The 22,236-nt window shown below is 63.6% G+C and overlaps 1 protein-coding gene across 7 annotated transcripts; it reads left to right on the top strand.

Moving 5' to 3' along the window:
• Positions 1–419: 419 nt before the first annotated feature.
• Positions 420–21,120, top strand: CHRNA4 (cholinergic receptor nicotinic alpha 4 subunit). Of its 7 annotated transcripts, none has more exons than XM_032461576.1 (8): positions 420–640; positions 6,234–6,375; positions 10,746–10,897; positions 13,426–13,504; positions 13,608–13,717; positions 16,625–17,996; positions 20,289–20,381; positions 20,641–21,120. In XM_032461576.1, exons 4-8 carry the CDS (start codon positions 13,475–13,477, stop codon positions 20,764–20,766), a joined length of 1,731 nt encoding a protein of 576 aa, XP_032317467.1. In that variant the 5' UTR covers positions 420–640; positions 6,234–6,375; positions 10,746–10,897; positions 13,426–13,474; the 3' UTR covers positions 20,767–21,120. The 7 variants fall into 7 exon arrangements, with proteins under 7 accessions (XP_032317467.1, XP_032317466.1, XP_032317468.1 ...); XM_032461575.1 differs by having other exon boundaries at positions 422–640; positions 13,460–13,504; positions 20,641–21,119; XM_032461577.1 differs by lacking the exons at positions 420–640; positions 6,234–6,375 and adding an exon at positions 6,413–6,696 and having other exon boundaries at positions 13,460–13,504; positions 20,641–21,119.
• Positions 21,121–22,236: the final 1,116 nt, after the last annotated feature.

Genomic DNA, 22,236 nt, shown 5'->3' with positions numbered 1-22,236 from the left:
CACGCCGCGCTCGGCACTGGTTGCTGGAGTAGAAGGAGCCACCGAGCCCCTCAGTGGTGGAAACGCTGTCCCGTGGGGCTGAGCCAAACAAGGATGCAACCCCCTACCCCCATAGAGCGCCACAGCCAAATCTATGTTTAAACTCTGCAAACGGACGTCAGGGTAATTATCTCCACCCGGGACTGGGACAAGGTCCAGGGCCTCCCTGAGAACAGGCCAGGGACATGTCAAGTGCTGGAGAGAATGAGCTGGAATGGGGTGCTGGCTCCAGGACAGCCCAGATACTGGCCCTGCCCAGGCACGGGGAGGGAGGCTGAGACAGCCCCCGCCCGCCACCTCTCGAGGGACTGGGAGGAAGAGGAAGGTTGCGGAGAGGGGGCAGAAAGTGGAGGGACTGGAGCCTGCGAGGCAAGCTGGGTTGGCTTAATTCGAGATAACTGGGAACCCACCGCGAATACTCATGAGCCTGCAGCCTTGCCCAGGTAGCGGGGGCCGGGCTGGCGCTGCTGCGTTGGCTCCCGCCTCCTGGGCTTTGGAACTGAAAGGAGCTATTTGCAGACGTGCCTTTGTCAACAGGAAGCAGAGCTGGGTCCCCTGAGCCCTCCCGAGCATTCAGCCCTGGACACATCCTGGGAGGACGGTAGGCTGGGGCAGCACGAGGCTTGACTGACAGGGACATGGGATTCTGGGAAAAGGGGTGTCGAGGAGCTGTGACGCTGTGGAGGGGGCTTGGACGCGGGGTCCGGCGGCCCGGCCCCCTCCTTGGCCGAATGACCCCAGCTGTGTCATCGTGGGAGTGACAGGATAATAGGGCCACCCTAGATGTGGTCACCATTGATCTGGTACAACAGACATTAGAACATGCAGTAAATTGATAAGCACCCCACGCTGCAAATGAGCCCCCTTTCTCCCCGCCTCCCCAGCCCTGAAGAGATGGGCTCAGAGGCCTGGAGGAGCAGCGCTCCTCCCTTCCCCCGCAGGGCGGAGGGCAGACCGCACAGGCACCCGTGCTGGGTCTAAACCAGCTGGTGGTCAGTAAGGGCCGAGGCTTGGAGTCCAGCAGAACCTCCAGGACCTGGTAGAGGTGCATCTCGACCGCCCGGGCGTTCCACGAGGACAGGATCAGCAGCCTCCTCTGTGGGTGTCCTCCAGCCAGCACGGGGAGCGGCGCCCTGGTTTGCTGAGGGCTCCTGAGCTGCAGGCCATGGTGCAGGAGCGGCCTCCCCTGCAGGGTGGAGGACACCGAGCACGCCTGAGGAGGGCCTGCCCCACGCGCTTCCCCAGGAGGGTGCTGATTTGAACATCCAGCCGCTGGCTCAGGGAGCCTCCACTCTCTGGAATCAGCCCTGGGCCTGGGGACTGGAGTGCCTGTCGCAGTGCCCCCTCCCCAGGATGCAGGCAGGCTGTTGGATGTCCAGGTTCTGCCTTCCCTGCCGGGTTCCCTCCTGGGCAGGACAGCTGGCCACAGAGACGGGGCTGGAAGTGGGCAGAGCAGGCCAGGCCCAGGGCCACGGAAGGGGTGAACTCAGCCTGTTTGCTCCTCCCTCAGTGGGGCCAGTTTCTGAGGCACAAGGGCTGATTTCCACCCCCAGGAGGGGCTCCTCCATGCCCTGGAGGTCCCTGGGCAGCGGCCAAGAGTGGTCTGAGCAGGACAGCCTGGATGCCTGCCCAGTGCCTCCTCCGGGATGTCCTGCAGCCACCTGCCTTGAGGGGCTCTAGATCTGGTGGGGGAGATGGACACCCGACCAGAGATTTCAGGCCAGCCTCCCCACATGCACTGCTGTGCTCAAAGAGGGCGGGTCCCATGGTGTCGGGGTTGCCAGCGTCAGGTTGCCCAGATGTGCGGGAACCCAAACAGGAGCAGCAGCTTGGGGCCCTGAGAAGGTACTGGCACTGGCTCAGGGGTGCCTGGCAGGCCGCAGGGTCTCCCGTCCCTGCAGGGGTCAGGTTCAGGGACCCCGAGGGAGGGTGAGGTGACTCGGAGGTGAAGGAGAAAGAGGAGGGCTTTCCAGGAGGGCTCAGCATTCCCCTTGGAAGGTCACTAAGTCCCCCACTGGTACTGCCCTCCGTCCACAGAAGAGCGACTCAGCATGGCCCTGTCCTCCCTCCCTGACCCCTCCTCTGAGGGACGCTGACCCTCTGGTCTCCCAGGCTGGAGCCACATTGATCCTCCAGATGGCCGGAGGGCTCAGGTGGCCAGCTGGCTGGGACAAAGGGCTTTTCTCTGCCCACGGCCTGTCCAGACATAATTCTTCATAAACAGCCTAACGTCTGCCTCTGGGGCGGCTGCCAGAGGGGCCGGCAGGTGTCCAGAGACCTGCTGCTCTGGTCCTGGGTTAGGCCACGGGGGGCGGAGCCCCGTGTAGGGATCCTCAGCCCCCGAATTGGGAGGGATGCCCTGGGACACTCTGCAGGCCCTGGGGCAGGTGGCAGGGCCCACAGGTGGCAAGGAGAAGGCCCTGTGTCTGCACCGCAGCTGGCCTGGCCCCGGGGGCCCTGAACTGGGGCTCTGGCACCTGAGTTGTGACCCCACTTCTAGCTCTCAGCTTTTGGCACAGGACCCTCCCCTGAGAGATAAGCTATTGTCAAGATGTTACTGAGAGTAATTTTAGCAGCAGATGCCAGACACCAGCCAGCCCCGCACCCCCACCCCATGAGCTGGGACAGTTACTACCTCACTTAACAGCTGGGGAAATGGAGGCTCAGAGAGGTGCTGCTGGCAGGGCCACCTAAGCGCCCACATGCTCGCTGGGCCAGCGGAAGGAAGACCTGGGAACAGACGCGAGGGCCAGGGAGCTCACCTCCCCAGCCGCAGAGCGTTTTGCCCTCCTCAGGAGCGTGTTTACAGATAATTAATTGCTGAGCAGAGGTGGGGGGCGGGGCGGAGGCACGTGGAGCTGTGAAAATGGAGGCCGGCCGGAGGCAGATCGATACCTTCTGCAAAGGTGCTGCCTGGTGTCAGAGGACAAAGCCCCGCTGTGGCGGGGTGCTCTTGACCGTTGGGGAGCAGGGCTGAGCCCCAGCCAGACTGGCTCCAGGCGGGGGGCCCTGCACAGCCCTGGCAGGAAGGGCCCTGTCAGCAGCCCTGGCTGTAGACAGCACATTCCTCCAGGCCAGGGCTGTGGGACATCAAGGACGCTGGCCAGGAGGAAAGCTGCTGGGGCAGCAGGCCCTGAGCTTGGCACAGCACAGCTCCGGTTCATGGCTTAAGTCCAGACCTTGGAGGATGAATTGCCAGTGACTTGGGGAGGGCCAGCTCTTTGCTTCCTCTGAGCTACTGTCCACTCTCCCTCCCCCTGCAAGCAAAGCATTTGATGATTTTTAGATCGCGAGGCCTCGTAGCCACCCTCTCCCCCACCCACCCCTCATCGCAGCATCTCTGTGGCCGCCAGCCGGGCAGCAGGGACATCTATGTAAGGGGCCTGGCTGGAAGCATCTGCAAACGGGGAACGACCAGCGCACGTCCCCTTTGGAGAAATGGCCCCAGTTCTCACATTCCTCCTGCACTTGGTGGCTCTCAAAACTTTTGCTAAAAGAAATGGGCAAAGACAGGAACTCAAAGATGGGCTTTCTCCCAAGAGGCCCAGGGAAGGCATTGTCACAGGAGGCTGGAGTGTTGGGGCGGGGGAGCTGTCCGTGGTGCTGAGAGCAGGGAGGCCGCTGGGAGATCTGGGAGGAGGCCAGCCTGGGTAGGTGGCCCAGGAGTCCTCTGGCCCAGGACGATACTTGTTCCCATGTAGTGGTCAGGGTGACCTGAGGACTAGACACAGTGCTTCTCCCTTGGGGCCTCACTGGTACTGTGTGCTGGACCAGGACTCCTGCTGAGGGATTCGATCCCAAGGCCAGGCCAGGATCTTCCTAACAGCCCCAGAGAGAGGGCAGCCTGAGGCAGCCTGGGGCTCGCGGGTGGCGGGGTCCCCTGAGCATGGGGTGGGGGGCCCCACCACAGGACCGGCTGAGAGGGGTGCTTCAGGGGTGGGCATGACCCCCGACCTGAGGGAGGGTAGGGTGGTCCTGCCAGGCCCAGGGAGGCAAGAGCACTAAATTCGCTCCAGCTCCATTCCTGACGGATGATGGGAAAGGATGAGGAGGAAGTGACAGCCTCTGAAACCTCCCCAGGTCCCACCGTCCATGCCCTTGCTGACCCAGCATGGCTGTCACTCCTCCCTCCTAGGCAGCATGTGCCTAAGGCCCAGGGCCAGCCCCAAACATCTGGGCCTCTGAGCCTGAGGGTGTGGGGTTCGGTGGCCGTGTGGGAGGGGTTGACGTCTGCATAACAGGGGCGCCCTCTGGTCAGCCCCCCATGCCCTCCTGCCAGGCACCCGCTCACCATCCATCCACGCACAACAAGCACCAGGCATGCGTGCAAAGCCTAGAGCCTCAGTCATGGACTGCCATTGTCAGCGGGGTAGGGGCAGGCGAGAGGCCCTCAGATGACAGGCACCACGACGACTGGTGGGGAAGAGAGGGGGCACCATCACGGGGCAGAGGTGGGGAAGCGGGAAGCCCACCTGACAGCCCACATGCTGGGGAGTGCTGGGCTTCCAAGTGGCCCGTCTCAGGGGTGCTAAAGGGCCTGCTGTGGCTGAGTCTAGGAGAAACGGACCGACAGGTGGACCTCAGGTGCAAGGCCTTCCGGGTGGGACAGAGGCTTGGGCAGGGAAGGGACGCACCAGCCTCTCCCCTGGGGAGAGGCCTGGCTGAAACACTGGAGGAGGAAGCCCCCCAGGAGTGTGGGGGCACAGGCAGGGCCCCTGTGCCCGGCCAGCTGGGCTCACAGCCCTGCTCCTGGGCTCACGTGGGTCACTGAAGCCCCACTGGGCCCTGGTGCTGAGGAGCCCCCTTGGGTCCCCTCCCAGGCCCACCCTGCTGCCTCTTCCTGGTCTGCCTCCTGACGCCCCCAACCCAGCCTAAGCTCCCACCTTTGATTCAAATCCCCGTTTATGCCGACAACTGGTTACCATGGGAATGTCCTTGGGACAGGGTGGAGGGTGGAGAGGGCAGCAAGGGAGAGGGAGGCCGGTCCTGCTGAGATGAATTTCCGGTTCAGCCAGCGGCCTGGCATTGGCGGGGCTGGGGGCGTGGGGGGTGGGAGGCGGGTGGGGGGGCTTGTGGGGAGGGGTCTCCAAGGAGCCTGTTCCACCTCTCCTCGGCCCCCACCCAAGGTCTCCTCAGAGGACATCAGCCCTGCCACAAAGGCTCCAGGACTCAGCATGGGAACATGGAGGGGCTGCCCCCCAAAGCTGGTCTCCTTTGTGAACTGGGGGTTTTCCTTTCCTCCAAAGCAGCAGTTTCCGGAGCAGCCGGAGGGAGGGGCTTAGTGACCTGGAGTGAGAATCTAATTCAGTGGCTACAGTGATTATTAGGTTCCTGCAAAGAGTATTCTCCAGCCGGGCGCAGGTGGGGAGGGACGACCGTGCAAATTAATTAATCTTGCTGCATTAGCAAATCCACAGGGAAGGCCAAACAAGTCAGGACAGATGTGTGTGAGCGTGTGCGCTGCTGTGTCCGCAGGAGCCTCCAGCGCCCGCGCTAACCCCAGCCTGGCCTCTAGTGCCAGGAGACACGGGGAGGCAGGGCTCTCTGGCTGAACTCTCCTGTGGGAACGGCTGTTGAGAGCCACCTTCTCGACTGTCACTGTATGAGCTGACCAGAGTGCAGGGAAGGGAGGCAGGTGGACCTGGCCTGTGAGCGGCTGCAGGCTCCTGCTGAGAGCCCTGTTCAGACGCTGTCCCAGGGAAATGCCAGCACCCGGCCCAGGCCAGGACCCCAGGGTCCCAGCCCTGCCAGGAGTGGGGGCCTGGCCTGATCCCCTGTATGAGTCCTTGGGCCAACTCAGCTCTCAGTCTAAGGCCTCCTGCCTCGGGCTTGCGTGGAGGGGGGCCTCGGCCAGGGCTGAATAGTCCCTGAGGTGGGGGTGCCAAAGTCTGGGACTTAAGCAAACTCCCCAGGTGATTCCCTGTGCAGGGCTATGAGTGGACATCCATAGTCCCCCGAGGCTGAATTCCTGTGTGCCCCTTCCTCCAGGAAGCCTTCACAGGTTGGCCTCCTCTCTCCTCTTACTCCAGCCTTTAACATTGGCAGGAGGGCCCAGGTTTAACAAGTCCCGAGAGATGAGCCTGGCGGCAGAGGTATGAGGGAGCATCCCCATTTGGAATGTGTGGAGAATGCCACAGGGTGACGGGATTGCCTTATCACAACCAGTGACAACTGTTCATACCTCGTCTTCCTAGCTCCCCAGAGAAGGTAATGCTGACCTCCGCTTCACGGAGACGCTGAGATCCTTGGAGGAAGCTCCAGATGGGACCTGGAATGTGATCGGCCTTTATCACTAGGAGAAGAACGTCAAATCCATCCAGCCGGCCAGCAAGCCAGGTGCCATCCTGCTCAGGGACAGCGCAGAGCAGGGGCCCTCTCATCACGACAGACAGAGAACCCCTCAGGGAGTCACCAGGGCTCATCCCCCTCGCCCGGTCCCTTCCCTGCCAGGGCCCTTGGCAGGTTCTGAACCTCATGTGGCAAGGGCCCTGGGGAAGACAGGCTTTTGCCTGCTGCGTGGGGAGGAGTGGTCCAGGAGAGGCGCGGGGGTCGGGGTTGCCCTCCTCACCCCCCTGCACCCAGTGAGCCGTGGGCGTGGCCTGTTCACCAGCTCATGGTTCAGTCCAACTTTTCAGCTTAGAGGACTTCTGGCTCCTGGTACTTATCTGGCTCAGGGAAAGGGCTTAAGAATGTGAGGAGCTCAGGATCTGGCACCAGGGTAGGGGTGAAAAGAAGGAGGGAGTGAGAGGGGGACTGCCTGCAGAAGTAGGTCACAGACCAGAGCAGGCTCTGTGCCTGTGGGGTGGTCCAAGAGAGGGCCAGGGGCTGGGGCCCTGTGGTCTAGGGGTCTTCCCTAGGGCAGGCCTCCTGGCTCCAGGAAAGGGCAGACTGTAGGGTGGCACCAAAAGGTTAAATCTGTAGAGGCACAGGCCAGGACATGCTCTCCCTGAGTCTAGGGGGGGTCAGGGTGCAGACCCTGAGGCCAGATGGCCCAGCTGGAACCCCGGTACTGAATGCATCACCTTGGCAGGTGGCGTAACCCCTCTGTCCATCCATTTCCTCATTGGGTCCCATGGGTAACAAAAGAGCCCACCTCACAGGGATGCTGTGGGAGCTGCATCCATGTGGCTCAATGGCCTGGGCCAGCATCTTGGACAGGGAGTGACCCACCTTCACTGTTGAGACTGGTCACTGCTCAGGACCAAGCATTTTGAAAGCTCTATTTGTAGGTACCTCTGAGAGTGGACAGAGAGCTCCTGTGAGGAGAGCCCTAGAGGCCTCAGAGCAATTGTGTGTGACGTGTGATGAGCTAGACCTGGGGCCAGAGTGCAGGAGCACTGGAGGAGGGGCAGGGAGATGGGGGAGGGGCAGGGAGATGGGGGCAGGGAGATGGGGGAGATGCAGGGAGATGGGGGAGAGGCAGGGAGATGGGGGAGGGGCAGGGAGATGGGGGAGAGACAGGGAGATGGGGGAGAGGCAGGGAGATGGGGGAGAGACAGGGAGATGGGGAGAGGCAGGGAGATGGGGGAGGGGCAGGGAGATGGGGGCAGGGAGATGGGGGAGATGCAGGGAGATGGAGAGGCAGGGAGATGGGGGAGGGGCAGGGAGATGGGGGAGAGGCAGGGAGATGGGGAGAGGCAGGGAGATGGGGGCAGGGAGATGGGGGAGATGCAGGGAGATGGGGGCAGGGAGATGGGGAGGAGAAGGGAGATGGGGGAGAGGCAGGGAGATGGGGAGGGGAAGGGAGATGGGGAGAAGGGAGATGGGAGGGGAAGAGAGATGGAGTGAAGGGAGATGAGGGGGGCAGGGGAGATGGGGAGAGACCAGCTGGGAGGGGCAGGAGCTGGGGAGACAAGGAGGGGCAGGGGCATCGCTGATGGAAGCTGCTGAGGAGGAGATGGCTCCAGCCCCTGCTTCTCTACCCCCGTTCCAGACCCGAAGTCTCCCTTTTGGGCTTGGTCCCCCTGCAGAGCTCCCTGCTGGAGGCGGTGGCGCACAGGGATGGTTGAGAGTGCCACATTCCCGCCGAGTGGCGCCCTGTGAGCACCGCAGACTGTGGTTCCATCCGCACAAAGCTGCCCCTCCCACCCCCTCCTCTGAGCACCTGCTGCTCGGTCAGCGGCTATGTCGACCCACCTGAGGGCGGATCCCCTGCCAGGGCACCAAGCGCGGCTGATACTGTTCAAGACTAGTCCGGAGGCACCGCGGGTCTATCCTCCAGTCACCTGGGCCCGAGGCCTTCCGCAGCCGCCCCTCAGCGGCTGCCCACCGTGCGTGGGATGGGGTCTGCGCTCAGGCTGGCGCAGCCCACCGGCTCGCAGGCAGCGCAGAGGTGGGGGCGGCGGACCACGGCCCAGGCCAGAACTGGAGGCAGCAAGAGGCGGCTTCGCCTGGGGCGGGGGCGTTAGGGTCCTCCCTTGCCCAGGAAAGGTGGGCCGTGGGTCCTAGGCTCCCCTGGACGCTTCCCGGTGGTCCGCCAGGAACAGGCTAATAGCGGGTGGGCTCTGTCCTAAAGGCCTCACTGGAGAAGACCATGAGGGACTGGTGATTTCCAAATTGCAAAGCGGGGTAGGGGTGACGAAGTTCACCAGATCGTTGCAGGCGCCCCTCCCCGCTCCCGGAGTCCCTCGGTGTTCGTCCTCCCTCCCGGAAGGTGGCGGGGCGCGGGGCTGGGGCGGGGGTCAGTGTCTCCGGATCCTCAAACCACTCCGCGCTGGGATCCCCCAGTAGCACGCAGTGATTACGTGGTCCCTGCCCATGGCTCGGGCACGTCCCCAGCCTAGGGAGGTCGAAGGAAACTTTGCCCTGCGCTAGCCAAGCGCAGCCTCCGCGCCCCGTCTCGGCTCGTGGTCCGTCCCCCCTCCTCCTCCCCTCCGGCCCTCGCCCTCCCTCCTGCTCCCTCCTCCTTTCCCTCCTCCCCCTCCTCCTCACTGGCTGGAGGCGGGCAGGTCCGGACGGGGCCGCGCCGCTGAGCCCACAGCCCCTCGCTCCTGGCCCGGCAGCCGCCGCCGCGCCAGGCAGGAGGAGCGGCCGAGCCAGGCCCGGCGGACGGAGCGGCCCACGCGGCCTGGGGGACATGAAGTTGGGTGTGCACGGAGCTCGGGGAGCCCCACGCAGGGGCTCGGCGTAGCCGGGAGCCGTCCGCATGTAGAGCCGGCTCGGTGCGCCATGGAGCTCGGGGGACTGGGGGCGCCGCCGCTGCCACTGCCGCCGCCGCTGCTGCTGCTTCTGGGGGCCTGCCTTCTGCCCGGTGAGTTTCGGGGCACAGAACGGACGCCTTTTTGCCCCGTTCAGGGCGGCCTCAGACCTCTGGAGCCAGAGGAAGGGAGGCTCCTGGCTGCGGTCCCAAGCTGCGGGTGCGCGCAATGGGGCAGCTACGGAGGCTCCCCCAGCCTAGACGCAGACTCCTGGGGCATGGGCTGACCCAGGCAGGGAAGGAATTAACTCACTCGTGAATTCAGGGAGAGGGGTTTGTGTGGATGTGGGGGGATGCTGTTTCAGGAGCTGGACCCAGAAGATCCAACTTGGATGGGGAGTGGTGGGGCCTATCTTGCCCCCACCCCAATTTATCCATTCTGCCAATTTCTCCTGAAGACTCCCCCATGTCTGCTCCCCCCGCCCCTGGTTTGGGGGATCAGCCTCTAGGCCTCTGCCCTTAGCAGGGTCCCACCTGCACCTTTTCTGCTCCCCAGGCTCACTGGGACAGGGGAAGTTCCAGCCTCCCTCCCCCATCCCTATTTAGGGTTAGTGGAGGGAATTTAACCCCCCCGGCTCCCCAGTGAGGAGTGGGCCGCACCTCCTATCAGAGGGACCAGGAAGAACAAGGTGGGACTTGGGGCTGGGAGTGAGGGGTCTTGGGGCTCTGGGACTGACCCCAGGGGTGCTTGTGAACCCCTCCTCAGGTCCTGTCTGCGATTCACAGGTGAGCAAGTTGGAGTTCAGAGGAGCAGGGAAGCTGGGGTTTCCCGTCCCCCTCCTCTAACCCTCTCCATGCAGTGGCCCCAGTGCAGGTGCCCAGGACAGCAGGAAGTCCTCAGACTACAGATTGGCCGATGGGCTGGACTGAGTGAGGGGGGCCTTCCCTAGGTTTACTCCAGACCTGGTCATCAAGGGCAGGCTGTGTGTCTGTCCAGGAACACAGATGCCAGATTCATTGTCAAAGTCTGCACTTAAAATGCCCCTTAGGCATCAAGGCACGGTTCTTCCTTGGTGATCGCTTGGGGTTGCTGCAGCCATAGGGAACAGACTCTCTGTGCCTGGACCCTCACTCCCCTTCCTCCATCTCCCTGCCTGGGCCTGCCCCTGCTACCCTCCATCCCCTTGTGTCCTGTGGTTATCCCCACCTTGTGCTTTGAGGCAATGTTCTCAGCACTCTGCTAGTAGCTGGAGATACAGCCCTTCCCTCCGCAATTACAGTATGATGGGGAGACTTCCAAATCAGCCCTTATCACATCAGTTGTTTGCTTTCATGGTGAGAGGCAGTGTGCTAGGAAGGCTTCTCTGGGGAAGTGACACTTACAAACCCAGGGGGTAGAGGAGAGACTGAGGCTGGAAGTAGGGCCGCATGTGCAAAGGTCCTGAGGTAGGAGGAATGTGTATTGAGGAAGTGGAAGGAGGCCCAGGTGCTGAGCATGGCCTGGCAGGAGGCAAGAGAGGGCAGCCTGGATGGCCACTGTCCCCTGCTCCTGAGCTGCTTGTCCCTGCAGTGAGCAGCCATGTGGAGACCCGGGCCCAAGCGGAGGAACGGCTGCTGAAGAAACTCTTCTCTGGATACAACAAGTGGTCCCGGCCCGTGGCCAACATCTCGGATGTAGTTCTTGTCCACTTCGGCCTGTCCATTGCACAGCTCATTGACGTGGTAGGTGCCGGGGTGGGGTGGGGGCCGCTCTGAGCCTCGGCCATCACACTCAGCGACAGAGGGGAGGGCCAGCCTGAAGGAGCACTTGTGCCTGGGAGGAGGTGGGCCTGGAGGTGGCCTGGGGGCTGGGGGAGCCCCAATGAGCCGCGAGGGCCGCCATCAGCTTTGCACACTGGCCGCGTGTGTCCTGGCCCTGCCTGAGTCCAGCACCCACACTGAGAAAGTCAGGAGGCAAGGCAGGTTCTGTGCCACCCGGCCCCAGGCCCCAGGCCCTGCCCTGTCCTCCCTTCTACGTAGAAAAGCTCAAAGTGCTGGATTTGCAGCATTGGGTCAGGGCTGTCACCTTCAGAAGCAAAGAGCAGAAAACATGTCTGTGGGGCAGTGAGAGGCAGGACTGTGGTGGCTTCTGTGCAAGTTGTGGCACCAGGTGGGGCAGCAGGGACTCTGAGGTGCCCTGGCAGCACCCTGACCCTGGCCTGGTTCAGGAGGTCCCCACTTGCACTGGTCTGGGATGGGGGGGTCCTGTCGAGTGTTGGACAGGTGGTTTGTCGGGGATGTGTTTACCTTCCTGGCTGGGGACCAAGGAGGCTGCTGGGAGGAGGCCAGGAGTCTGGCCTCCAAGTGGCCGTGGCTATGGAGGGGCTGGGGCACCCATGAGGGGGCCCATCCTGTGGGACTGACTGGGTGGTGGCTGCACAGCCTGGGGCAGGGTCCCAGGGGCCTTGGGGACTGGGCTCCTGCCTGGTGGGGAGAGCTGGTTGGGGGCTGGGCTCATGCGCCACAGAGGAGGTCGGAGGCCGGCTCAGCTTCGGGTGGGGTTTCCGCAATAGGATCCAGGGCAGGAGCTGGAACTTGTAGATATCTCCAAATGCCCACCCATTCCCTGCCAGAACCCCAGCCCCTGCGGGTTCAGCGAGCGGGGAGTTTTGGAGTCTGGAGGCCCTGGTTCCAAGCTAGTGCTGGACATGCTAGGTGACCCTTGGGGCCCTGGTCTTCTCACCTATAAAATGGGATGTGTGACAGCTCCATCCTGAGCTGGCAACTTCTGAGGGGCTTTGGGAGGTGGGAGGGGCTGTAGCCATTTTCACATGGACAGAAAGGGCCAGGCGTGGGCCCCATTAGCAGAGAGACCTGGTCAGGCACCCGGTCCTGGCCTGTGCCCTCAGGCCTCCTGGAATCAGGCCTCAGATGCTTCCTGTAGAAGACTCCTGGCTGGAGTGCAGCCAGAAGGGAACACAGGGTGGCAGGGGCCCCAAGCCGCTGCATTTGCAAACACCGATCCCCGAGGCGGCTGCGGCTCAGTGTTCCGGGTCACCTGCCTCACGGCCTGGCCTCCTGCCTCAGCTCCCGGGGCTGTCCCATCCCCCACCCCCACAGGGCTGCGTCTCCCCAGTTTGCCCAGGAGGGACTGAGCCTGGAGCACTGCAGCTCTGAGACATCTGAGGTCCCCACCAAGGCCGTGTGGCAGCGCTGGGCCAGACGGGAGCCACTTCCAGGCTGTGCTGTCTGCAGCCAAGCTGGCCAAGGATATGCCTGCTCACATGTGTGCCGGCCGTTTGCAGAAGGGGGTGCCTCCCATCTAGGCTGCTTTCTGTCCGCTAAGGTATTTGCTGCAGGTCCAGCGGCGAGCGCTTGTGTGAGTTCACGCCTGCAGGGGAGGCTGGGATCCCCAGTGCTCTGGGGCCCTGGGCTGATGTTTCATGCGCCTGAACATACCAGAGGGCACTTCACACGGGTGCCTTGGGGAACAGCTGCACAGGACGGGCTGACATTCGGGGAAGGAGGCCAGGCCCTGCCACCTTGAAGCTTGTTCTGAGCCTGGGGGCGGGAGATGGGCAGGGCAGGGCAGGCTGCCCCCAGAGGGAAGGGCAGGGCCGTGGTGGTGCGGGCCACTCTGCAGGGCTGCACAGCCTGGGTCGTTGGACGTCGTGTCTGGGCCCTGCTCAGGTCACACAGATCCTCAGCATCCTCTGGGTGGCCTATCTCAGATGGCCCCGAGGGAGAGCAGGACCAAGGGCAGTGGTCCCCGCCTGACCTGGCTGACTAGGGGCAGGAGGGAGAGGCTCCCAGGCCTGTGCCTTTGGGCGCAAGCCCCCACCCCCAACCCTAGTCTAGGTGCTGGGCACTTTTCTTGCTTGACCATCCTTGGGTTCCTTGGCCTAAGCAGTCCTCTGATGGCCTGTGTGTCCCTGGTCTGGGGTGGATGAGGGAAAAGCCTGGACCATTGGAGAGTGGGAGGAGCTTTGTGCAGGCGGGGCTCACAGCACCTGCCCCTAGTTGGGAGGGAGTGCTGCAGGTGGGCAGGGCAGCACTATTGCCTGGGAAGTGCTCGCTTTCCTTCTGGAAAGGTTTCAGGGGGCCTTGTCCTCACAGTCCCAAGTCCCCTCAGGACCTGCCATCCTGGGCTTGCTTGTCTCCAGAGACGAGGCCCTCACTCCTTCCCAAGGTCGTCCACTCCCCACATTCAGCCGTGGCCTGTCCTTGTGGGTGTGGAAACTTGGCCAGAGATGTGCCCCATCTGTCCCCAGGGGATCACCACCTCCCTTCTCCTTCGTGTCCTAGGATGAGAAGAACCAGATGATGACAACGAACGTGTGGGTAAAGCAGGTGAGTGAGGGGGCCCCACGCCCTGCCCCCTCCCCTCCCCTCCCCTCCCCCCCCCCACTCCTACCCCTCCCCATCACTGCCCGGGCTCTCCTCCCTCCCCCAGGAGTGGCATGACTATAAGCTGCGCTGGGACCCTGCTGACTATGAGAACGTGACCTCCATCCGCATCCCCTCTGAGCTCATCTGGAGGCCGGACATCGTCCTGTACAACAAGTGAGCTGGGGGCCTTAGGGAGTGCGGGCGGCCGGTGCCAGCCTCCCGTAGGGCAGGTCCACCACGGCCGGTGTAAGCAAGAGGCCGGCGGCATGTTTGGGCCCTGCCTTGAGCCAAGGCTGAGGTCAGGCTCCAGAGGAGGAAGAGGGAGCAAAGGAAGGTGTTGTGGGCAGGGGTGGCCCATCGGCAGGCACACTAGGGAGGAGACGGGGCTCAAGGGCAGCATGGACGCCTGGGGCTCCGTCCCGGCCCAGGCCAGCCCGGGGCCTCCATCGCTCTCCGGGGAGAAGGGATCTGAGCCCCTCCCTGGCTGACTGCAGGCCCCACAGATGCTGCCCTTCGGGCTGGAGTTGGTTTCGGCATCACTGCCTGGCTGGCGAGAGTGGCCCCGTGCACACACCCCTCACTGAGTCCTGGAACACAGGTCGGGAGGTGCAGGTGCTCCAGAAAGGAGAGGGAGCCCCCAGAATGGCTGCCCATCCTGGCGCACTGCCCCCAGTCCTTCTGCTGCCCTTCCACTGCTGCTTGCACCCTCCCTGCACAGACGTCACCAGAAGTCCCCAAACCCCGGCTCATCACACTCAGCAAACAGCCTCTGTCTGGGCCGTGCGTGCGTCCCCAGCTCCGGGGAAGCCGAGCTGAAATCTGGTTGTCTAGGGGATGTTTCTGCACTGGGGAGCCAGGTTTTCATGGGCATGGCCTTAGCAGACGGTGGGCTCCCCTGGCTGGCACCCTTGACCTTGTCCTTTCCCGGGACCCTCATGGGGTCCCTGACCTCAGGGCCGCCTGACGTCCTCCCGTGTCCCTGTGTCTCTGCTGTGTCATTGCTGGGACAGCTCCTCTGAGCTGAATCCACTCCGGCAGATTCAGGCCCGGCCCAGGCCGTGGCGGCTTGCACCGCACGTACAAATAAAGCAAATGGAAGCCCTTGGTTCCCTCCGGTCCCAGCCATCTGCCCACAGCCCGCTGCCCCCACCAAGACCCTGCAAAGCCCTGCACAAAGCCCCTCTCAGGCCCCCGGGGTCAGACCTGACCTACAAAACGCTGCTGTTTGATTAAGAACGATTGGGCTCCTTCCCAACTTAATTGATTCCAGCCATGGCAGCGGGAAGGACGGCCGTGTGCGAGGGGGACGGTTTGTGGGGCAGCACGAAGGTGCGAAGGGGGCCCAGCTCAGTGAGTGGAAGGTGGGGGGGGCTCTCCATGCTCCCTCTGCAGGCCGCCTGGGCTGACCCTGAGCCCTGGAGTCCTCCAGTTCCCCCTGCCCCGTCCCCCTGGAGTTCACACGCAGCTCCGCCAGCTCCCCATGCCCCAGGACCTAGCGGCCTGGGCTAAGTCAAGGCCGGAGGCCATGCTGTCCACTGGGGTGCTCCCCTATGCTGGCCCCTCAGGCTGGGGGTCTCACGTGGATGGGCGTCTCTGGAGCAGGAACCTGGGCTGCTAGGGACCGGGTCCTCCTCTCCTGCCCGTGCTGGCCACAGCTCCACGTGGTAGGTCTGGAACAGGCTCACAGTCGGGCCGTTCCATCCTGACGTCCACACCTGGGCTTTCCGGGGGCACAGCCCTGCTGGGAGTGGGATGTGGGACCAGGCAGTGTGGAGAGGTGCTTTGTCTCCGCTGGCATGGTAGAAGCAGCTGCGGGAAGAGGGGTAAGGACTGATGCGGCGGTGACAACGTCCCTCGGGGAGAGCTGCTCCTTCCTGGGGCTCTGCCGGGCGGCTGGCTTCCTAGTACAGAGCCAAAGGCCAGCTCCGGGCCCTTCTGAGGACCTTATGGGGCCAGATGCACCCTCAGCACATGTCGTGGAGACAAAGAAGCATGATGACCAGCGTCCAGTGCCTCAGTCCTGGGACCAGCTGTCTGCGAGGATGTCCTGTGGGGACGAGAATAGGTCTCCAGGCCACGTTTCAGAGCCGAAGCTGGCAGGGGGATGGCTGTCGCCTCCGTGTGTCTGTGGGCACCATGCCCAGAGTGGACAGCTCAGTCTTTATGGGGAAACTGAGGCTGACAGAGTGCCCCTCCCTGCCCCCCAAGGTCCAGGTTACACCCACTCAGGACCCAGACTGGGGGCCAGGCGCATCCAGTGCAAAGGAGAGAGTGGCCCCCTTCTGGAGCAAACGGGACTCTTGGGGAGCTGCATGCGGATGTCCCCGTGTCCCCACGGGATGGCTGCCTCCCCTCTCATTGTGCTGTGGCCCTCCCCTCTGTGGACATCTTTGGTGAAGAAAACTGAGGTGGATGGCACTGTCAGGGAGGCCCAGCACCAGGGCTGTGGGCTGGGTGTTCTGCCCGCAGGAGGAGGGCCGGGGACAGCACCCCTCACCCTGCCGCCCACCCCGGCCTGTGGACAAGGCCCCCGGGCTGAGGGGGAGGCAGGAGGGCTGACGGCCTGGAATGTGATGGGTGGTGTCCATGTCCCACTCAGGAGGCCTGGCCTGGTCTTTGCCTCGTCGGGCCCCATAGTTCTCACCTGTGCAGGAAGGGGGGTCCTTCCTGCCTCAGTTTCAGGGAAGGGTCAGTGGGGGAAGGCGCTGTGTGCTCAGCATCACTGGCACGCCCGGTCTGGGGCAGGAGAAGGTGGCCAGACAGGTCTCACTCCAACTTTGGCCCAGCCCGGAGTGACCGCAGGGGATGAGGCATTCTGAGTGCTGCCCAGGGGCCACTTGTGCATCTGGAGCCCTCGACATGGCTGCTTCAGCCCAGATGACCACTGTCAAGCGTGGGTGTCGGGTAGGGTGTGGATGGCGGAGACAGTCCCCACTGTGTGTCGGCCCCGGGGCAGGGGTGAAAGCCGTGGTGGGCCGCGGGCCCAGCCCAGCCCCACCCCACCCCCGGCAGAGCCACCGGGAGGCAGGGGTGCACGTGCGGCGGGCGGGGATGTCTCACCATGCTCTCTCTCCTACCCAGCGCAGACGGGGACTTCGCTGTCACCCACCTGACCAAGGCCCACCTCTTCCACGACGGGCGGGTGCAGTGGGCGCCGCCCGCCATCTACAAAAGCTCCTGCAGCATCGACGTCACCTTCTTCCCCTTCGACCAGCAGAACTGCAAGATGAAGTTCGGCTCCTGGTCGTACGACAAGGCCAAGATTGACCTGGTGCAGACGGAGCAGATGGTGGACCTGAAGGACTACTGGGAGAGCGGCGAGTGGGCCATCGTCAACGCTGCCGGCACCTACAACACCAAGAAGTACGACTGCTGCGCGGAGGTCTACGCGGACGTGACCTACTACTTCGTCATCCGCCGCCTGCCGCTCTTCTACACCGTCAACCTCATCATCCCCTGCCTGCTCATCTCCTGCCTCACCGTGCTCGTCTTCTACCTGCCGTCCGAGTGTGGTGAGAAGATCACACTCTGCATCTCCGTGCTGCTCTCGCTCACCGTCTTCCTGCTGCTCATCACCGAGATCATCCCATCCACCTCCCTGGTCATCCCGCTCATCGGCGAGTACCTGCTCTTCACCATGATCTTCGTCACGCTCTCCATCGTCATCACGGTCTTCGTGCTCAACGTGCACCACCGCTCCCCGCGCACGCACACCATGCCCCCCTGGGTCCGCCGCATCTTCCTGGACGTCGTGCCGCGCCTGCTTCTCATGAAGCGGCCGTCCGTGGTCAAGGACAACTGCCGGCGGCTCATTGAGTCCATGCACAAGGCGGCCAGCGCCCCACGCTTCTGGCCGGAGCCCCAGGGGCAGGCCCACCCCGAGAGCAGGGGCCCCTCCCCCTCCCCGTCTTGCGGCCCAGACCAGCCAGTCAAGCCCCAGCCGGCCTGCCAGTCGCCCTCAGACCAGGTCCCCACTCTGCAGCCTTCAGAGGCTGGGACAGCCAGCCCCTGCCCTTCACCTCAGCCCTGCCGCCCACCCACCAGCACCCGGGCCCCAGGGCTCATCAAGGCCAGGTCCCTGAGCGTCCAGCACATGTCCAGACCCAGTGAAGCAGCGGAGGGTGGCGTACGGTGCCGGTCTCGGAGCATCCAGTACTGTGTTTCCCGAGAGGATGCCGTCTCCCGGGGCGACCGCCTGGTGGACAGCTCCCCCACCTCTGTGACAAAGGCCCCCTCAAAGACCCCCTCAGCCAAGCTCCTGCCCCCAGACCAGGACTCCCCCTGCAAATGCAAGTGCAGGAAGGAGCCGGCGGGGACCCCAAAAGCCACACTCAAGGCCCCCAGCACTAGAGTGCCGCCCCCGCCCCCACCCCTGTCGCCAGCCCTGATGAGGGCAGTTGAGGGTGTCCAGTACATCGCAGACCACCTGAAGGCAGAAGATACGGACTTCTCGGTAAGTTCCTGGCACAGCTGTGTTGGAAGGGCCCCCAATGCCCTGTCCACTCCAGAGGAGGGAGTGGCTGGGAAAATCCCAGAAGCCGGGTCCCAGACCCGGCCGCTCAACTTGGGGGCCCTGGGTTCCCTGCTCTCTCCTCCCTGAGCCTCTGATGCCTGCTGGGGATCCCTGCAGTGCCCAGTGGCTGGCAGAGAGCAGAGTGCCTCTCAGGGTGTTCCCTTTGGGCTTCAGGGCGCAGGGAAGCTGCAGGCGGGGGTGGGGGCCTCCAGCTCCATCTGTACCTGGTGAGCACCTCCCTCTGACCTTGCTGAGTGCCCTGCCCCATGGGCCCCTGGGGAGGGACTTGGAGGTGTCTGGAGTTGGGGTGAGAGGAGATGGCATGGGATTGAGCAGCCTCTGTGGCTCAGCGGGAGGAGAGGCGGGTTCAAGCCTGGGACCTGTCCCTCTGGCCAGCACCCCCCACCCCTCCGAACCAAGCTGGGGAGAGGGAGTGTGGGATCCAGGTGGGCGTGCAATGGGGGTGCTCAGATGTGGCCTAGGCTCCAAGACCCCGAGGCCCAGGCTCTGCCAGCCACGTCTCGGGGTGCCTGCGAGGGTGAGGCAGGCTGATGGCTGAGCCTCAGTTCAGGGCACAGCCGGCGGAGGGGGAGGGCAGGGCAGCACTCAGGCGGGCGGGGTGGGCACTGGTCAGTCTACGTGGTCAGTGCTGGCTGCTCAGCCTGCGCATCGGTCGTGGTGCACCAACCTCGCCCCACGTCTGCCTCCTCCTGCCCTGTGACACGGTCCCCTGGTGGGTGTGACACTGCTGTCACTTCCCCCACCCTGGTCCCTTTGCCGCCTCGGAGACCGGCCCGTGAATGCTTACTGGGCCCGGTGATCCCGGGGACTGTGTGTCCTGTGGCTGAGCTCCCCATCAGTAAGCTGGTCTCCCAGTGGCCCCCTGAAGCCCAGGGGGTTCCTGGAAGCTTCCACCTGGAGACTCGGGCTCTGGGGCTGCTTTACTGCCAGCTCAGAAACCAGGGGAGCTTGGACTCTGACATGCGGGCCTCGGGGGCTGCTGAGCAGAGACGACACCTTTGCGGTGCCACCAGGATACTGGAGGAGCCAGTGGTCCTCAGCACAGGGCGGGGTCCTCGCCCCCAGACCCCTCCACCCACACGGTGGCCCGGCAGTCACGACCTGGTTCTGGTTCCTCGTGTTGTTGCCGGGCTCCAGGGAGCGATGCGGACTTCACAAGAGCCCACCTGGGATCAGGACAGCGCAGCTTTGTCTGCGAGCCACTCATCCTCAGAGGGGAGGTTTGAAAGGCAGAGCCGAGGAGACGCCGCGGGGCTGCTTCCTGGAACAGAGGGTCCCGGCGCTCGCTCCCTTATAAGTGACCCTGTTTGCTCTCATCTTGAGAACAAACACGGCCCTTTCAGCTTTGGCTTAAAACCGTCACGATGCCTCTGATTACTTTAAAAAATCAGGGCAGAAAACAGCAGCGAACAGTCCTCTCCCTCGATGCCCCTAAAATGGGAGAGCTGGGCCTGCCAGTCCCCAGGCCAGTCTGACTCATCAGTGTCCGGCTGGCCTAAGCCAGGGGGCTGTGTCCTTTCTGGTCACTCAAGTGCCGACAGCTGTCCACCCAGGATCCACCTGTGGCCTGGCCAAGCCACCTTGACCTCCCTAAGCCTTTGTCCTGGGGCACCCCAGGACCCGCTGTGTAGACACGTAACAGTGTCCAGCACCATCCTGGACCCCAGTGTCCCCATCTGTAGGCAGGACAGTGCGGCCACCTTCCTCATTGGGTCCAAGGGAGCAACTGCAGGTAACACGGTCATTGTGTTTCACGTGTGCTCCCAGCGCCCCTCCCCACCCTGGCCTCGGTGCCGGCTCCCACTGCAGCCCGGGGGCCCCTCCCTTGCCCCTCTGAGGACCCTCCCCCGGCAGCTCCAGCTCAGAACCTGCTCCCAGCACAGGGCTGTGTGGCTCTCACGTGTGACCCTTACCCTCGAGGGGCTTTAGGGGCAGAGCTGAAAGACCCCACTAAGCCATGAGGGGCCTCGGGCCACATGAGCAGCTGGCCCGAGCGCTGCCCCTGCAGCAGTGGGGCAAGTAGGGGGCAGTCAGGCCTCAGCTGTCTCTTGCCAGACGCTGTCCCCCCCGGAGCCTGTGCTGGGGCTCTTGTGAGAGGTCAGGCCTGTTACCCAGGATGTACCTGCACAGCCAGGGGATGTGGGCGCCCTTGTCACCTGCCCCATCTGCAGGTGGGGGTGTGCTCATGGTCTCCACGGTGTCCGGCTCTAGCAAACCCAGAGTGCATCTCGCCATGAAACAGCCTGGTGTTCCTCCAGAGGCACTCCCATGGCTACCTCCCTGGAGCTGACACCTGTCAGGCAGGTGAGGTCAAGTGGGGCCATGATGCCGGAACCCTGTCTCCCATGGTGGCCCTGCTGCCCGCCCCCTATGGAGGGTGTTGACTCCTGCAGCCCAGAGTGTTTCTGACTTCATCTGGACACATCATTTCTCTGTGCCCCCTCCCCACCCATCAGCTCGCACAGGTGTGCCTGCAACCCTGGTGACCTTGGTGGCAAGGATAGAAGCAGGTTCTAGAAGCTTCTCACTGCAGCCTGGAGTGACTGGGTGTGTCTCTCCACAGGTGAAGGAGGATTGGAAGTACGTGGCCATGGTCATCGACCGCATCTTCCTCTGGGTGTTCGTCATCGTCTGTCTGCTGGGGACTGCTGGCCTCTTCCTGCCGCCCTGGCTGGCCGGCATGATCTAGGGGCTGGAGGCCGGGCGTGGCCCAGGCACATGCAGGACACGGGCAGTGTCTGCGGACAGCTCACTGGGGCTGTGCCTGCCTCTCTGTGGGATTCCCTGAGATGTGGTCTCCTGTGGGATGGTCTTGGAAGGAGCTGCCTCCGGGGGACCTGCCCCAGGTGGGAAAGGGCCTACGAGGCAGTGTCACTGCTTGTCTTATTAAAGTTTACCTGGAGCATGGCAACACGATGGCCTTCTGCCCAGGACCTGCGTCTGACTGTCCTCGGCAAATGTCCCAGCAGCCCCGACTGTCCCAGGACCACGACCGTGGCCCCCCTCACCCCCCAGACCCCAGGCACTGAGCCAGGCCTAGCTGCCCTCCCTCCTGGGCGTGGGGCACCGCCTGGGTCCTGCTCTTTCCGACTCCAGAGACAAATCAGCAAATATGTGAATCTCATTTTCCAGGGGTGGGTCCAAGCACAGGTTTGATCTTGGTTGGTTCTGGGTAAATTAGTGAGAACCCAGATCTTGTGCCCGGGGGGCCTTGGGGAATGGACTCGTTGGCCCTGGTCCCACTCGGAGGGACTTGGTGGCAGGTCTCCCGTGGGTGAGGGACCCTTGGCCCCTGGAGCCCAGACACCTGCCTTATAGCGGTACTGGGGGTCTCAGGCAAACACTTTGCAGGGGCCTGCTGATGCCCCCAGATCCTCTGTGGGCCCTGGTAGCTTGTGGGGGACCCAGAGACATGTCCAGAACTGGGTCTCCCTTGGTACCTCCCATGGGTTCCCCTCTGCTCACAGCCCGGGGACCCCTCTGGGCACCGAAGTAGGAAGGACTTCCCTGACACAGTGGCCACGGGGATCCTGGGGATCCCCAAGGACAGCTTGCCTGGGCCGACTTGGGAGCCCCCTGGAGTGTGGTCCCTGGGAGTGGGGGTACCCTCCACAGGCCTCCTGGCCTCAGACTTGTCCTCCCAGGGACAGCACAGGCTGAGCACCGGGGGCACCCACAGCGTCGCCTGTGATCCTGAGAGAACACTGGCCCTGAGGTGGTGTGGGGGTGGTCTGTGCCGCTCCACCCCTGCTCTCCCGATTCTTTGGAACCTTCAGGCTCCAGGCGCGAGGCGGCGGTGGGGCAGGAAAATGTGGCCCCTCCCCCAGGAGCAACATCTGGGTGGAGAGAGTGCCCCCACTCCATGCCCCTCAAGGAATCACTCCTCTTATGATGGTCAAACTCCCACCTCTCCAGACCCATGGGTCAGGGGTGTGGCTGGCAGGTTGGAGCCCAGCCTGGGGGTCCTCGGTCTTCCTGCCAAGACAGTGCCTGGGAGAATTGAATGAATAATTGAGTGACGCTCAGCCCAGCACGGACCAAATGCCTAACTGAACGGTGCTGCAGATGTCCAGCCAGACGGCAATGCTGGTTGGAGGAGACGGGCTAGGGGGCTGCAGTCCTCACCCCATAGACTGTGACGGCTGGACTGGCCCCATCT

Source organism: Camelus ferus, chromosome 19, assembly GCF_009834535.1.
Source record: "Camelus ferus isolate YT-003-E chromosome 19, BCGSAC_Cfer_1.0, whole genome shotgun sequence".
In the NCBI taxonomy this organism is placed as follows: domain Eukaryota; kingdom Metazoa; phylum Chordata; class Mammalia; order Artiodactyla; family Camelidae; genus Camelus; species Camelus ferus.
The sequence above is the reverse complement of the archived record's forward strand: the minus strand, read 5'-3'. Positions and strand labels throughout refer to the sequence as shown.

Coding starts and splice junctions, on each gene's coding strand:
- CHRNA4 (XM_032461571.1), top strand. CDS start 10,604: ATGTGCAAAGGTCCTGAGGTAGGAGGAATGTGTATTGAGGAAGTGGAA. Junction 10,898..13,459: donor TTGCACAGCTCATTGACGTG/GTAGGTGCCGGG, acceptor TTCGTGTCCTAG/GATGAGAAGAACCAGATGAT. Junction 17,997..20,288: donor CAGAAGATACGGACTTCTCG/GTAAGTTCCTGG, acceptor GTCCGGCTCTAG/CAAACCCAGAGTGCATCTCG.